This window comes from Gallus gallus, chromosome 1, assembly GCF_016699485.2.
Source record: "Gallus gallus isolate bGalGal1 chromosome 1, bGalGal1.mat.broiler.GRCg7b, whole genome shotgun sequence".
NCBI lineage: Eukaryota > Metazoa > Chordata > Aves > Galliformes > Phasianidae > Gallus > Gallus gallus.
Window position 1 is genome coordinate 63,218,793 of NC_052532.1, and position 17,356 is coordinate 63,236,148.

The 17,356-nt window shown below is 43.1% G+C and overlaps 1 protein-coding gene across 7 annotated transcripts in view; it reads left to right on the forward strand.

Moving 5' to 3' along the window:
* The window catches only part of DERA (deoxyribose-phosphate aldolase), a 54,337-nt gene extending 50,017 nt beyond the window's left edge, over window positions 1-4,320 (forward strand). For 5 of the 7 annotated variants that reach the window (NM_001397107.1, NM_001397106.1, NM_001006248.2 and 2 more), the window contains 2 exons: window positions 1,874-2,023; window positions 3,722-4,320. In NM_001397107.1, coding sequence (NP_001384036.1) covers window positions 1,874-2,023; window positions 3,722-3,778 — 207 coding nt within the window. In that variant the 3' untranslated portion in view covers window positions 3,779-4,320. The remainder of the gene's footprint in view (window positions 1-1,873; window positions 2,024-3,721) is intronic. The other 2 variants (XM_046939293.1, XM_046939291.1) reach the window with 1 other exon arrangement.
* Window positions 4,321-17,356: the final 13,036 nt, after the last annotated feature.

Genomic DNA, 17,356 nt, shown 5'->3' on the forward strand with positions numbered 1-17,356 from the left:
TCCACAACCTCTTTGGGCAACCTGTTCCACTGTGTCACCACCCTCTGTGTGAAAAACTTCTTCCTAATATCCAACCCAAACCTTTCCTGTCCCAGTTTAAAATCATTCCCCCTTGTCCTATCGCTATCCACCCTTGTAAACAGCCACCCCCCTTCCTGTTCATGCGCTCCCTTCAAGTACTGGAAGGCCACAATGAGGTCTCCCCAGAGCCTTCTCTTCTCCAAACTAAACAAGCCTAGTTCCATCAACCTTTCCTCATAGGAGGGGTGCTCCAGCCCTCTGATCATCTTAGTGGCCCTCCTCTGGACCCAATCCAAGAGCTCCACGTCCTTCCTGTACGGGGGCCCCAGGCCTGGACGCGGTGCTCCAGATGGGGCCTCACAAGGGTTGAGTAGAGGGGCACAATCACCTCCCTCTCCCAGCTGGCCACCCCTTTTGGATCCATTTTCTTGGATCATGAGATTCATGGCATGCTTTGCCTTAAAGATAGGTTTTTCCTGTTATGTGTCCTAATACACATGGCAGTTCACCTAACCAAGTATGACACATCTCTCATCAAGTGTCTGAAAGCATGCCCAGTATCTGGTGGGAGGGAAGTTTTACAGTTCTTGTAGAACAGAAAAAAAATCCACTTCTTGTAAAGAGGCCTGATTTAGTCTCTACTTAGTAAATCTTAGTGAAAAAGTTTAAAGTAAGTTTGAATTTACTACCCAATTATGTATTATTCTGACACTCAGGTTTTTTATAAAATACAACTGCATCTTACTGCTCTTCATGCAAGTCAGCTGCACTGCATGCTTTACTTTGGTATCTTTGACATTACTTAATTGCATTTATACTTGTTGATATTTTTTTGGAATAAGATTGCAACATGAGCAGTAAGTGATATTGAGCTGGCAGTGTGCTTTTGCAGACCAGAAGGCCAACAGTATCCTGGGCTCTGTCAAAAGAGGGGTGCTCTGCAGGACAAGGAAGGTGATAGTCACCCTCTAGTGTGCCCTTGAGAAGCCACGTTGGAAGTACTGTGTCTTGGTCTGGGGCTCCCAGCTCAAGAAAGAAGTAGGATTTTAGGAGCAGGTCCAGAGGAGGGTCACTAAATGGTCAGAGGGTTGGAGAACCTCTCCTACAAAGACAACTCTCCTACAAAGAGCTGGGCTTGTTCACCCTGGAGAAGAGAACGTTCTAGGGAGACCTCACTGCAGCTTTCCAGTACTTAAAGGGAGCTCATAAGGCAGGAGGAAAATCAACTTTTCACACAGGTAGATAGTGATAGGACAAGGGGGAGTGATTTTAAACTAAAAGAGGGGAGATTTAGATTAGATGTCGGGGAAGTTTTTCACTGAAAGTGTGGTGAGGCATTGGCAAATGCTGTCCAGAGAAGCTGTGTGTGCCCCATCCCTGGAGGTGTTCAAGGCCAGGTTGGATAGGGCCCTGGGCAGCCTGAGCTGGTGGGTGGAATCATGCCCATGGCAGGAGGGGTGTTGAACTGGATGAGTCTAAAGGTCCCTTCCAACCCAAGCCATCTTATGATTCTCTGATACGCAGATAGCCCTGGTCCTGCCTAAATTCCTTGATCTAACGTGTTATGGGCAAATTTCTCTCAAACTCAGCTCCTAAGAAAGTGCACAGGGGGCAAAAGTATTGCTCCCTCACTTGCTTTCACTCACGACAAAAAATTTGTCTTTCAGTGTGAGGACTGAGGCCTGATGGATGACTTGCAGCGCTAGTCCAGACCAAACACTGCTTACAGTCAGATATTTACCAGAACAGAGTTTTTTTATATACACCACATAGATTTAGATGGCATGTCTACAAATGCTGATTGTTCTTCTGGGGCCATAATGAAGTATTGCATTTTTTTTTATATATATAGGTTGGATTTAAGCCTGCTGGTGGTATTCGGACAGCAAAAGAAGCTATTACTTGGCTTATGCTGGTAAAAGAGGAACTGGGAGTGGAATGGCTGAAACCAGAGCTCTTTCGCCTTGGTGCTAGTAGTTTGTTGGAAGACATTGAGAAACAGGTTAGTTGCTAATAGTTTTCAGATTTTTAGAGAGAAACAATTATCTTTCTAAATGTGCTGGCTTACTGTTTTTGCAGAATATGCTTTTTGGTGTTGCTTAAGAGATAACAGAACATGCATTTAATGCATTGTTAGCAAGTTCACTTCCAGCACAGTATTAGCTTAAATTTTGCCTGTCATTTCAGACCTCTGGGATTCTGGTATCCCAAGCATCTGACAATTGCTACGTCCAGGCTCACAGTGTAGTAAGCAAAGGAGCTCCATTTGTACACATGTAGTCTTTTGCTAATGCACGGCAGTGCACTCCCATGCACTTCTACCTGTTGCCAGTTCAGATGGCCATCAGGAAACATCACAGACCCTTTGTTTTACAATATATTTCCATATCATGGAAAAAGGTATTTCCATATTGTGGAAAAAGTCTTCTCATTCTAGAAATGGTACTGCTGAAAGAGAAATTCTTATGTATTATTTCCTGGGAAAGAAAAAGCAATTGCCTATTACAAAGTCTCACTTTTTCTCATTGATTTTATTTTTGTGCAGGCAGGTCACTGTGTTTCCTGGCAGACAAACAGGGTATGAAATACGGTGGCAGTGTGTAGTTTCCAGTAGGAGGAACTGTCTGCTGTGACCTGCCTCACTGGAGTGGGGGATCTAACTCAAAGGACACGGCATAGTTGAAGGGATATGGTATCATAGGAAGGACTAAACCGTTAGGGCTGCTCAAGTTTACTCCCATTCTCTTTAAGCCCAAAAGATGAGGTGATACTAGCTCTAGCCAAAAAAACAGTTTCATAGTTCTTGTGCTGTGAGGGAATATCTGCTGTGTCCTGGGACTGAAGGAGAGAAAAACATGAAACTGTTCCCTTGCCCATCTTTCCTAGCAACTGAAGTACTAACATGTTATCAGAAAAGTCTTAACAGATCAAAGATATCAGGTGAATATTGATGACATTTGAAAACCCCCGGTTCCCTCTTGCAGTGAGAATAATACTGTCTTGCTTCACTGCCAGACTGTTTCTGCCTCTCACTTGACCTAAAATCATGTCTCTTGTAATGACAAAGCATGGTAAGCTTTTTTTATTGCCACTGCTATCTCTGCTGGGTCTTACATGACAGCTAGAGTATGTGATAGTTTTTTCTGGTTTCTTAACAGTGGCACCTTTTTATCTGCCAGGGATTGCACAAAGACTGCAGTCATGACCAAAGCTCTGCTGTGCTGTGTCATCTAAAACCATGTGAGATAAAATGTACCAGTCATTATATTCACAAAAACAGATATGTATAAAAGCAAAACACAGAAAACAGGGAAACACCCAGCCCTGAGACAGTGAAGAGTTTAAAATGAGCCCTATAAAAGCATAAGCAGTTTTGAATGCTTTAAATATTAGAAATAATGCTGAAATCATCAAACCAAGATTACAATGGGAGTAAATCATTGTCTTCTACTTGTCTCTTTTTGAAAGCAACAGAAATCTTTTTTCTTTTTCTTTCCAAGCAAGGCAGCAAGAGCTCTTAGTTCAAATCAAATCAAAACAAGTATACGAAGGCATACTGCATCATATTTTATGGAGACACACATAGACAAATAAATAGCCATCATCTTCTTCTGACGTGCCTTTAATTTGTGACTTTCGTGATACTTTGAAATTTACAGTCTTATATAAGTTCACCATGAATGTCCTTTCTTCCTTGCAGATTTTCCACCACGTGACTGGCTCTTATGCACTTCCACACGACCTGGCAATGGCTTAAACACAAAAGCAACTCAGGATTATTTTCATAAAAGAAGCCTTTAAAAAAACAGCATTCAGAAGTTCTTCTGACTACTGAGTGCGTTTGATAGAATTAAAGGCGTAATTCTCTCTTGTTCATATATTACAGCATTAAAAAATATGCCCAAGTCTGCTGGTTGTACTTGATCAAAAAGTGGAAAAAAAATGGTAATTCTGAAACAGTTAAATAGTTAATACTTACAGATTTGCAAAGTTAATCTTGCAAAGTCTTCCTCAGCCCAGCCTGAAAAGCTTATTAATGGAAACACTGAAATACTATGAAAAAGATTTGGGTGTCCTGGTAACACTTTGCAGTCTGAGAAATGAAGTATCTAAAGAATGTTTCATATTGCTAATTAAGAGCTACAGATCTTGGGACAGCTTTCCATTCACCTCTGACTAGATCTTCGGTAGGGATATGTTGCACTATTAATTGTTATGTTGATTCGGTTTCAAGCATTGTAACCTGAGAAAATGAAACTTGGTTATTCCTTTCTGTTATAAAATCTTGGTAGCAAAAAACCTTTCTTTTTTATTTATTTATTTTTTATTTTTTATTTTTTTCCCCCAAACTTGGGCACAGACATCCATATTTAGACCCTTGAATAAAGGTGGCTTGATTTCTAGAACAGCTGAGTATCCACAGTTGCTCCTGAAGCTAATGGGAGCTCTGGGTGATCAGAACAACTGAAAATCAAGCAGCCTCTATATAGGTGCCTAACTATGCATTCAGGAGGCTATTTTCAGGCATTTCACTCTTAAAAATTTCAGTCTGTCTTGCTTAGAAGCTCCCATTCCTGTCTCCTGTCATTTTTAAACACATTCATGCAAATCTTTGCATTTTAATGTAGGGGGGGCTGATTGTCAGTTTACAGGTTTCTCTGATATGCTATCTGAACTTCAACTTTTCCCTTCTAAGAGTATTTCTGTAATTTATAAGAATTGTGTCCTATATAGAGTTTCAGCTTTAATGAAAAAGTACTTTTCTCAGAGGACATTAAGAATAATGCCTAAATCATCAACACCTTTTGAATATCTGACTGGAGCTGGTAGATTCATTACTTCAGAGCTGCATTCTACTCACTAACCGGAGTTGTACTAAAAACTTAATTATCTTATCATCATGACTAGTCTCACTGACTTAAGTAGGTCTCATCAGGGAAGTAGGAGGAGGAGGATTTTGCTATAAATCAAGCTACAAGGTGCATTTATTACAAAAAGATCTTGACTTCATAAAGATAATAACTCAGTTATTTATCTGGCTAAGCCACCTGAGTCACTTGTGCTCTATGAAACACAGTGTGGAGATGTTTGGCCTGAGGAAGAGTCTTAGACAGCCTGAGGAATAAGCAGATGGTTGAGCATTACTGAGTGACTGGCTGCTGTCTTTGCCTTGCCCCCATTCAAGACACAGCTAGCAACAGCACAGGTCCATCTAGGAAGCTGAGGCAGGGCTGGAGCCTGGCACTCCTACTACATCACTCATGGTAGCGCTGAGTGACCCAGGCTGAGGTGAAGCTTCGCTCTTGGGCTGGTAGGTGCATGATGAGGGGAGGCTGAGCAGGGCCATGAGAGTCTTGGGGCTCGTGCTAATGCTGACCCCATGAGACAGCTAGAGCTGGAAGGAAGGGTCTGACATGCATTCCAAGGTCATGTTGGAGGCTGGTGTAGCAGGGCGTACATCCCCAATGATGGGGAACTGGAAACATTCTGAATGTGGTCTTTTGAGTTGGTACTTGCACTGGTGTCCTTAACCCTGACAAGCACTTTGCACTCTTCCATTTCTCCCCATCATGGCTGACTGTTGGCTGCTATTTATTTCCCATTGTCACAGAAGAATTGAGACTTTATCTAGGTTGTTGCAGCTGGTCATAACAGCTGCACAAAGTGTATGAAAGGAGATGGGGACCTGAAATCAGTAACCAGGGAGGGGGCAGCACTCCACTGCTGAATAGACTTTGAAAAAAGTTCAGATTTAGCACTCTGCTTCAGGCCTTTAGAAAAGAAACAGGCAATTAAGCCAGTTTATCTGTATAAATACATCTATATTTAGATAAATATATTTCAGAGTATAACATATGTTTTGTGGAAGTCAGTCTAGTATACTAATCATTATTTTTGTAACACTTATTCATTTAGGATTTTAAATAGCTTCATTTTGTTGACTACCTCACTTTGCAAATAAGTGAATAAATTCAAGAAGAAAGTCAAGTGGAAACTGCAAATCTAGAATATCCTGCATCAACTTATTTACAAGAAGAGGGAATTGGGAGAAGGGGTAAGCTTTTTTTCCTGGTTTGCAGGAAACAAAGATATTAAATAGTAATTATATTCAAAGTGCACATATCAGCTGGGGCAAGTAATACTTTGATATCTTTATTTCATCAGTAGTATAAGTTCATTCTTTCATTTCCTTTCTGAAGCAGAGAACATGCATTATATACAATAGCACATGCTTCTGAGACAGAAAAGGCTGATCTACGTTTAATTTTGTTTTGCTCAGTTGGAACTTTGGCTCCCTGCCTCCTCTGGGGAGAAAGAAGAAAGAAAGAAAAAAAAAGGGGGGGGGGAACAGCAACTTTTGTCCAAATCTTGGTGCACTTTTGCTGAAATTACCAGTGCTGACATCTGGATGATACATAAAGTGTGCAGTAGGAGTAGAGGGAGGGAATTACTTTTAATTAGATGTAACCTACCCAGGAGAACAAGACAGGGAAACATCCATCTGGCCAGTTCTTATTAATAGGACAACAAAAGATAAATGTATTTGTAATATGCAAAGACACCACTGTTGACCATTTTTATTAGAATCCTAGACAGCCTGAACTGTAAGGTGAGAAGTAAGACTTAGAAAGAAAGAAGCATCAAAAAAGGTGACGGTCCTTGCACGTCCTAAAAGGAAACAGTAAGCAAGTGATGGGTGACCATCAAGTCCCAAACAGCTATTTTGTAGAGATGCTTCCTCTGTTCCAGACAAGTTACAGACCATTTCTACAAGGACCTACAGTAACAAAGGAAAGCGTGACAAAATTGTTTTACTATCCTTTAATAAAATTTAACATTGATGCAAGGAGTGCCAACAAGATGCTCCAGCCATTCCTGGTGAGTCTAGTGATTTTAAGTGGCTCTGGTTTGAGCACTAGGGACATTCCGTAGGTTCCTAATTCTTGGAAACTGCGTAAGATGTGGTCTTCTGGAAGCAAAGCTTTCTTGAGGTTTAGCAGTTTCATATCTCCCAGTTCATAGGAGGTGTTTGAAAACACTGAACTGTAAAAGCATCAATTTAGAATTGCTTCCTCAGCTGAGAATAAAACAGCTTTTTTAAAGATGTTAGCAAATGGAGGAAGTGATAATGGAATGTATTACACTTGTTTTTGCAAGTCTTACTTTCTAAGGAAGGACTAGACAGAGGAGCTTCAGAGGCTCAATTAATAAAGATAAATGTAGTATCTCAACAATGTGGTGCTGTATAAAACCAAACCCCCTGGTGGATGAGGTTTTGCCCAGAAAATCAGGAAAACTTGATAAGCTCATTTTTCCATTTCACCACTAGCAATGAGATCTGTCTGTATTCAAGGATATATGTAAATTATCTCATACTTACTGACTGCAGCAAACAAGCAAGCAAACCAGAGTATTTCCTGTGTCTTGGCAAAGGCCAATGCCAGGGCTGGGCTGCTGATGCTTTAGTGTAGGGATTCACATTGCTGTTACAGCCCAGAGAGCAGTTGCACTACAGGTCACATCTGACAAGGCACACTGTCTAGCCCGCTGGCCTCACAAGAAAGCCCAGGGTCTTACTGACTAAGGCGAAGTAGTTGATGAAGCAGAAGGTGGGCCCTTGTGAACCTAATGGGGTTCAACAAAGCAAAGTGCAAGGTTTTGCACTTTGGTTGAGGCAATCCCAGACATGTATGCAGACTGGGAGAACTCCTTGAGAGTAGCCTTGCTAAAAAGGACTTAGGATTCCTGACTGATGAAAAACTTAACATGAGCCAACAGCGTATGCTTGCAGCCCAGAAGGCCAACGGTATCCTGGGTTCCATCAGAAGAGGGGTGGCCATCAGGGAGAGGGAAGGGATTGTATCCTTCTATTATGTATTCATGAGGACCCAGCTGGAGTACTGCGTCCAAGTCTGGGGCCCTCAGCACAGGAGAGATGTGGAGCTTTTAGAGTGGGCCCAGAGGAGGGCTATGAAGATGATCAGAGGGCTGGAGCACCTCTCCTTTGAAGACAGGCTGAAGGAACTGGGCTTGTTCAGCCTGGAGAAGAGAAGGCTGTGGGGAGAGCTCACTGTGGCCTTCCAGTATTTAAAGGGAATTTTTAAACATGAGGGAAATCAACTTTTACACAGGTAGATAGTGATAGGACAAAGGGGGGATAGTTTTAAACTAAAGGAAGGGAGATTTAGATTAGATGTCAGGGGGAAGGTTTTTTCTGAGAGAGTGGTGAGGTGCTGGAACAGACTGCCCAGGGAGGTTGTGGGTGCTACTCGTCCTTGGAGGTCTTTAAGTCCAGGTTGGATGGGGCCCTGGGCAATATGTTCTAGCAGTTGACCTAGCAGCTGGCAACTCTGCCTGTGACAGGGGGGTTGGAACTCGATGATCCTTGAGGCCTCCTCTAATCCAAGCCACTCTGTGATTCTATGGCTTGCCTCAGGGCTTACAAGTGTGGCTGCAGAACCAGTTGGTGCTAAAACTGCCTGTAGCAATAACTGCTAATCCATTGAGAATATTTTTTTGCCCCTAAACCTCAGACCCGAGCAACCAGCTTCTGAGGAGAAGCTGGAGAATGCGTATTCTCCAACATTTAATTTAATTACACATAAGTTGATTGAGGTTGTTATCTTCATTTCCAAGGGAAATGAAACATTCATTCGAAGTCGTGTCAGAGCTCTGGCTGAAGGCTGCCAGGTCTCAGCACTGGCTGCTTTCTGCAGCTTCCAGTGGGCTCTTGGTCTTTCCTCACAGCACAGGCGTTGTCTGGCCCAGAACACGGCTTCTTGCTTTAATGTTCTGAAGAGCCTGAATGGAGCTAGAACAAAGAGCAACTATCCTATCCAAGCTCTAACAAGGAGGGTTTTATGTTCTAGTTAGCACAGATCTGTCCAATTCCAAAAAATGCAAATGCCATTGCCCCGTCTGGTAGCAACTGTAACAAGGCCTCTGGGAGGCGAGTGGCAGGAAGATGTAGATAAAGGGAAAACTGAGGGGTAAAAAGAGAAGTCGCAAGAAGTAAGAGGGATCGTCACCACCACTGTTACTGCTTCACAGAATTGTAATCTTTTGTGATCTCTGCGGAACAGGAGGTAAATAATAAAACACAGGGGAGGGAAAAACTTAAAATAAATGTAGTGTGTGAGTGCATGTTAAAACAGATGTCAGATTAAAAATAACTGAAAAGGAAATTCTGCAGTAGGGGGAAAGCTGCTTTTTCCTTCAGCATTTTATATTCCACCTTCATTAGGCGGAAAGTGAAAGAACTGTAAAGGAAAAAGGGGAACTTTTGCTGATTCCCTCTGAACGCTAAGAGAAGCCTAATGCGAGTGTGGGGGCATGTTCTGCAGTGCAGTGCTGCAGCAATTCTCAGGGTGAAGCCCAGAAGCAGCAGGGATGTTAAGCAGATGCAACTGCATGTGCCAAGCTCTGGGACTTGGAGCTTTAACTCTGCGGTGCTGCATATCCAGGTAGTTTCATCCACTTCATTCTCCTTCAGTCCCTTCAGGGCTGACAAGTCCTCTAATGTTTAAAAAAAAAACAACAAACCCTGCAACCTGCTAGGATCAGATTATCCAGTAATGCCCCTCTAACTATAGATGTAGGCATCAGGGACTCTTTTCTAGTTTCTTCAGCCCTTTTAAGCAGGCTGTGTCAGTGCTTGATGACAGCAGAGCGGGGAACATCTACACAAACATATTTTTCCCCACATGGCTGCCAAACCACACTGATCATTGGAGACGGCAAGTACTCATGAAAATGGCAGTGCCACTCCATAAAGCAGTCACAGCTCTCTTCTGCTAAATGTGCTTCATAATGGCTCCTTGAAATTCGTGATCTGAAAAGTGGCCTGGCCTGCACCTGTCTAAAGCCAAAGGAGCTTTAAACATGTGGAAATTGTGCCGAGGCTGGAGTGGAAGCTGGAGTGCTTGCATGGATAGTTCTGCTTATTCCCACATGTTCCTACAGTGTTTCGGAAACAAATTCCCACAATTCCTATTTCTTTCAGACATTTAAGCTAATGAGGAAGCAGCTGAGGCAGAAGTAGAAGACATGCGAGTGGCTATCCCTGCCAGGCTGAAGGCAGAGTGGTTTCCCAGCTTTCAAAACTTGTACTGGGCTCATACAGTAATTGCCAGGGAAGATCACAAACCAGAATTTTCTTAATGAGAAGTGCCAGCAATCAGGAGAAGCTCGTCCTTACAGAGGCTTAACCTGGAACATCTCCACCTAGCCAGCTTGGGATTTATCAGGTATGTTAGCAATGCATGAGAGTCCTCTGCTTGTGAAATGCCTTGCATTGGACTACAGTCAGATCAGGCTGCTTTAGTGTGCTGCAGAAAGTGTTCAGAGAGGTTCTGCAGGTATTTAAGGCCACACACTGTGCTCGTATCAGCTCTGTCCAGTCTCAGTGTATATGTCTCTGTGAGATACTGAGAGAAATCTCCTTGTGGCAGTGACTGCACCAAGCAGGCTGTGGGCAAGGTGCGGGGCTGAGGTCTCCAGGAGCCTTCACCTGCTTTCCTTCTGCTGATCTTGTGCCATTCAGTGCCCACCTCTGCACCTCACCGAAAACTCAGGACCTTCTGCTCAGAGTAAATTAATAAATGAATAAATGGAAGTCACTTCAACTGCAGGAAGATAACCCTCTGCTCTTAAATGAACGTGTGTTTTCTGAATTGCCTGCACCAGGGCAGATTTCTTTGTTACGCATTAATTCTGTTTCATTTTCCTGAATGGCTCTGCCATTTTCTCCATTAGAGGGCTGCAGAGCAGTGTGTTACAGCATTTTAGAACACAAATGGATTTAAACCTATTTATATATATACTTGGGGCCTAATTTTCTTCTGTATTGCTCTCCTGAAACTCAATGAGGTGTAAAACCGGTGCAATACAGAACAAAGATGTACAGCACCTTGGAATACATCAGAGCTCTGAGTTTTGCTGACAGTGTTCAAAAACTCAGAGCTGGTAAGGCTTTTAGACTCGTGTGTGACAGGTGAGGCAGATGAGTGAGTCAGTTGCTGCTAGCATGTTTGAACACACTACAGTTGGTCAACGGGATATGTTTTGAGGTAAAGGTAGCAAAGAGCACGTGCGAATCACAAGTAGAGCTTTGAATTCCTAAGAATACTACAAGTATTCTTAATAGGCAGAGGCCTATTATTCTTAATAGGCAGAGGCCAGACTAAGAATCATAAATGTTATAGGCTCCATTCTGCTCCAGCTGTGATACTGACAAGCTAATTGTGTAGACTGCAGTTTTCTAGGTAGATATCTTCCTCATCTGAACTTGAAGAAAATAAAGCTGGAAAAAAAACAACGTGGAGCGGATTGGGGTTTTTCAGCTCACACCTAGACACTTTGGTGATTTCACTGTGCTAAGTTCCAACACTTCAGGGCATGAGCCATGGCAAAGGGAAGACCAGCCCCTGTCCTTACCACTTCCCTCCTGCTGCATTCATACAATGTTAGGTGCTAACAGGAGCAGTGCAGGATGGATACGGTGAAACTCAAACAGCAGCTGAAAGCTGAACTAGAGGGAGAGAAAGACATTGGCACAGGAAGTCCAGTGCAGATTAGAGCTAATGGGAACTAAAGGAAACAGTGAGTGCAAGTGCAAGCAGGGAAAGGAGAAGGAAAGGCATGGGGAGAAGATGCCTCAGAAGATGAGAACTTAGAACTGGCAGCTGTACAACAGCAGGGTGATCCAAACAAGAAGAGCTAGAGTGAACTCATTGGAGACACAGTGCCTCATCATAAAAGGAGCAATACTGAGACCAAAACAAAATTGCTCACTGACCAGATCTCTTGTCTGTGAATTTAACTTTTGGAATGGCTGGAAGAACAACAAACCAGAGAACAGTGTCACTGAAAATGGAATTTACAGAGGCTGAGATGCAGTGGCATGGGCAACTTTCAAACTAGTATTTTGTAATTTTGAAATGCTTCGGCTTTGAAACTAGTGTTTCTTCCTTGTTGCTTGTTGTGCATTATGTAAGCTTATTTCATCTAAGCAATTAACTAATTGAGGCAGAGATTGCTTTTTGCCCTGTTTTTGCACATCACTTGCTGTAAAGTGTTGTGGTTCATGACTAGTGCCATTATATGTCACATTAATGCAGATAGGAAATATGCTGGTAGAGATCTATACTAAAAGCTGAATGTGAATTCTAACAATGGAGGAAAATGGTTTGGTACAAAACACTGGGAAATTATCAGGTGCACCGGGCAAAAATAACAAGTGGAAAATTGGAGGTGACTACCAAAGAATGGTTCTATAAGCGGTTAGGTGAGGCTGTTGGGCAGCCCATTGTGAAAGCAGCAGATGCCCCTCAGCTGGGACTTGCCTGAAGATGAGACAACTCTGTTCAGAACGGACAGGCCTGTACAGGGACACAGACACTGGATGGTCTAATGGGTACACTCTATCTCCAGCTTCTGTGATTCTTCACAGCCTTCCCCAAAAGCCAGCAGGAAGAAGCACGTCAGAAGATGCAATACATATTCACGGACATTTCTCGAGCTGTGAACTATGAAAAGAAATCAAGTGGTTCTCATCCATGAGCTGAAATTGAGAGTATACACTAACCCAAAAGGATACCAGCTCAAAGAGTGCTGTATGAAATTCTTATAAAGCTCTGCAATGCTCCATAAATAATTTTCAAATGGGAAGCTTTTTGTTTCAGTGATAACACTACTAAAAAGGAAGAATGCCAGATATCCATGAAAAAAAAAAAAAGGCTGAAACAGTCTGCACCCTATACTGATGATAGTTTTAATCACTTCCAGAGTTACACGCACAATTATCAGTCATTTATTAAGACACGCAAATGATCATTACAGAGGTTTAGATTAATGCAGGCTAAAGCCTGGTGTCGTGCCAGTGGTGCACCACGTGATGGGCAGACCATGGAATAAACATTCTAGCATGTCACTGTGCTATAAATCCTACAAATGAAAGGAATTAAAAAGCCAGGAGCAATTTTGAAAATGATTTATGATTGGCGGTGCACTTAGGAGTGCTTTTATTGTCGCAGGAACATCTCCTTTCACGTCCTTAAGGTGAAAGCACCACTCTGCTTCGCTCTGAGGTTGTCGGGACAGCCTGTGACTGCATGAGGTGTGGAGGCGAGCACTGGAGCTTGCGCTGAGTGCTGGTGAGTACATGTGCACTTAGCAGCGTGCAACTGCTTGTGAGGGTTAGTTTTGCCCAGCCCGAGGGTGACAGAACAGCAAATTGCTTCTGACACTTTAAGTATGCGAAAAGACACCAGTTGTGGGTTGGGTTTTTTTTTCCCTTCTTTTATGGCTATACTATAACTGTGCTCTGAAGTGCACGTATAAACATTTTATAACACAGATTTGGACTAACACTTGAAAAATAACCTGAAGACTGGTTCTTTAGCAGAAGGTATTCCTACCAAAATAGCAGTCTGTTGCAAGTCATACTTTCGCTCCGTGCATAAATGATGCAGAACTTAGTGTACTTCTAATGTAGATTTTAGTAGAAGTTTTATTAAAATATCACATTAGTGTTAATATGGATATGTTATCTTAAACAGAAAGTTAACTCACCTAGAATTGAAAGGCAAAGTATTTTAGTTTGCAAGCACTGTACTCAGCTGCCCACATAAAGAATGGCAGCAGTGAAAGTGAGTGAATCATAAAAACATAGAATATCCCAAGTTGGAAGGGACCAATAGGGATCATCTAGTCCAAGTCCTGGCTCACAGAATCACAGAATTGTAGGGGCTGGAACGGACCTCTAGAGATCAAGTCCAACCCCCCTGTAAAGCAGACCCCCTGCAACAGACTACACAGGTAGGTGTCCAGGTAGGTCTTGAATATCTCCAGAGAAGGAGAATCCACAGCCTCCTTGGGCAGCCTATTCCAGTGCTCTGTCATCTCTACTGTGAGGAAGTTCCTTCGCATATTGATGCAGAACTTCCTATGCTCAAGTTTGTGGCCATTCCCTACAGGACCACCCAAAAATCAGATCATATTACTGAGAGTGTTGTCCAAGCTCTTCTTGAACTTCACAAGCTTGGTGCCATGACCACTTCCCTGGTAAGCCTGTGCCGGAGTCCAAACTTGCTCTCAGTGAAGAACCTTTCCCTGATATCCAACCTGAAAGTGAAATCTTGGATATCCAAGATACGAGCAAGATAGTTAATCCTCCCTCAGGCCAGTGATACTGGGACCACAGACACAAACCTATGCGATGCATTGCTGCCTTCCTGGTTCCTCCTTTGGGCCTGCCTTCAGGCATCTGGACTTGTGCTTTTCTCTATTCTGGGATGGCATGAGGACTTCCCACAGCAGCGTGCCATGCACACACACAACCAGCAGGACTGGCTGGTTAGATATCTGCAGTTTTATCTCTCCAGCAACAGATAATCTTCAGATCAAGAAGCCTATGTCATTGCTGCTGCTTTTGTCCACAACTGTAACAAAGCTTTAAAAAATATATCCTACATGGGTGTTTATTCAAGGAAAAGGCTTATACCTCTCTTAGTGTTACCTATCATTAGGTGACTGTGAATACCTGTATCAATCTAAAACATCTCCTCCAGAGCAATGTTTCCATATCTGACTTCTCAGAAAGGGTTAATTTTGCATCTCTATACCGATCCTTCTCCATCCTGGGGCTGCGTAGGAAAACAACTTTAAGAACTTGGTTGGAGGTCGGCTCTTCAAAGCTAGCAGCTCAGGGGCTGTCTTGTGATACCCTGCATGTCTTTGCTTTTCTTTTGCTGGTCTTTAAACTCCTACGTGGTTCTTTCACCCTTCTGCAAGGATTCACACAGCCTCCTCTTGGCAAAGTGACTGGGATAACAACAGCCAATGGAGAAGACTGGGAGTGTAAATGCTGTGTGCGAGTGGGGTACCCCAAACTATTTGCCTAAATCCTTATAAGCCTGAAGAGGAAGAAGATGACCACTAAGTAGATTAAGGAGTATCCAGGGTCCTACAAAGACACTTGTGAAGAAAAGAAGGTGCCAGCCTGAAAATGTGCATAAAAATGAGTCACATGCAAAGAGAGATGCCCTACTTTGTGCTCACCTCCCTCAGGGTTGGTGCTGCCTCCTCCTCACTGGATGTCACAAGTGGACTGATGGTGTGGTTTACAGTGCACAGGGGGGATGGTGGCTGCCTGGGGTGCCTCCTCACCCTCAGGGGGCACATCACCATGTGGATGTGAGAGGAAGGGGGATGGTGTCAAAACTCTGAAGGAGGAGCTGCTGATTCCCTGTGAGGGAGTGGAGGGGAAGCGCTGAGTTCTCCTCTCTGTGACAATGACAGGGCCTGAGGGAAGGACATGGAGCTGTGTCAGGGGAGGGGCAGCTGGGGGTTAGGGACAGGGCCTGCTCCAGAGGGCAGTGGGCATGGAATGGGCTGCCCAGGGGGCACGGCCCCAAGTGCCAGAGTTCAAGGAGCATTTGGACAATGCTCTCAGACACAGGGTTTGGATTTTGGGTGGTCCTTTGCAGAGCCAGGAGTTGGGCTTGATGATCCTTGTGGGTCCCTGCCAACTCAGGATATCTATGGTTCTGTGATTCTATGATTACTTATGGAAGGCTTTTCTTGAATTTGTGTTTGCTTTTGTAAGCATCTCATATTTTGGTTTCTCTGTTATGCTTGATAAAGATGTTGGATGTATAGATCACTGATTGCCAGTTAATTACATGCCATTAATAAATCAATAAACTGCTTTGATCCTGATTTACCTTAAGCTATGTGAATTGAGCAGTTTTTCCCTGTAACAACACTAAACTTTCTCTGTCTGTTTTCCCAGAAATAAACCAATGAAGTTGTAAAGCAGACAGCCAGCATGTGGGTGTCTGTGCACATCATATCTCCTCCATCATGTTGAATAAAAGGGGCAGAATGAGATAAAAAAAAGAGCTAGATAGTAAGGGGGACATTGCCTATGGCACTGGAAATGAAGTGTTCAGCTGAATGCTTTCCAGGGTGGCAGTAGCTCTGGGTGTGGATAAGTCCAACGAGCTCTTGCAGCACAGGGGGAGCACTGCAAGCTGTACAAATTGTGCTAAGGGAAAGTGCATGGACTAGATTGTGAAAGCACAAAGTAAATTGTGAAAGCACAAAGAAGATTTTAAGCCACTCAAGCTTCCTCCTTGTGAAGTCTGTGCTGAGCCCCTGCGGGGTTGTAGCTCAGGAGCTTCCACGGCCCTATGCAGACCAGGTGTTAGTTTGCTATGTGCATCTCATCTGCTCTTGATCTCTCTTCCAGTTTCACTGACAAGGCTGCTGAACAGTGGCTGCTCTGACAGCAATGGGCACCTGTGGATCCCTATTTAATAAGAACTAACCCGAGAGAAATTCTCCATCTGCATAGTAGCCTTATGGTCCTCCTTTTTTTCTAATTTGCATTGATTTAGAGATGCTAAATCATAATTTCAACAAGGCAGATGCTGCTAGAAATGGAAGATGCAAAAAGTGATATAATCATCGTATTATATTTGAAACAAGACTGTGTCCCCTGAAGGCCATTTTCGCTTCTGTCAGCTCAATCATGAGTCCTCCATCCTAAATGGAGGGAGGGGTGTGTCAGAAACGGGGGCCTGGGAGCCACACACCTCAGTGGATTTAGGCACTGCGTTCCCACTGCACAGCCTACACATGCCGACTAGCGATATTCCAGCGTTGGAATTTGAACTACTCAGGCACAAAGTTATCTGTGTTTTTGTAATGGATCTGTTGGTGTCCTCCCGGAAGTCAGCATTAAATCTGCCGGTCGACCGACCTCCGTTCTCAGAGAGAAATCTCACTTTCACAGTTTGTAAGGATACATGCCTTGTCTCCCGGGGCCTTCTCCTCTCTCTCTCTCACCCTTCCCATCAACACTCCAGCATGAAAAAGGGATGCCATCAGGCACGGTTATTAATACATAATAGAAGTGCCATGTGTGATTGTCTGTGAATATTCCAGTGTTTTATGTAACGCAGATTTAGAGATTTCATTGTAAAGTCATTTTAAACTCTGAACTAATGGGTAGTTTGGCAACAGCCTCTAAGTATGAAATCGTTATTAATTCCTTTAGTACCATAATAACATTGATTTAGATGAACTCTTATAACATAGAAATTGTATAGTATTTAGCTGTAATTAACGTCCCCTAATTAGGAAGTGTTGCCAAGTAGTTTTCTCTGCTGGCTCTGTTGTACTTAAGTGCAGCTGGATGAAAATTAACCACAAAGGGAACAGCTTGTGTTTTATGTGAAGTTTGCCTATGATTGATTAAAAAAATATTCCTTGGTACTTTATTTTATTGTCAAAAAGTGTGCACTGGATTATCAGTGTTACAGAGAGCCAC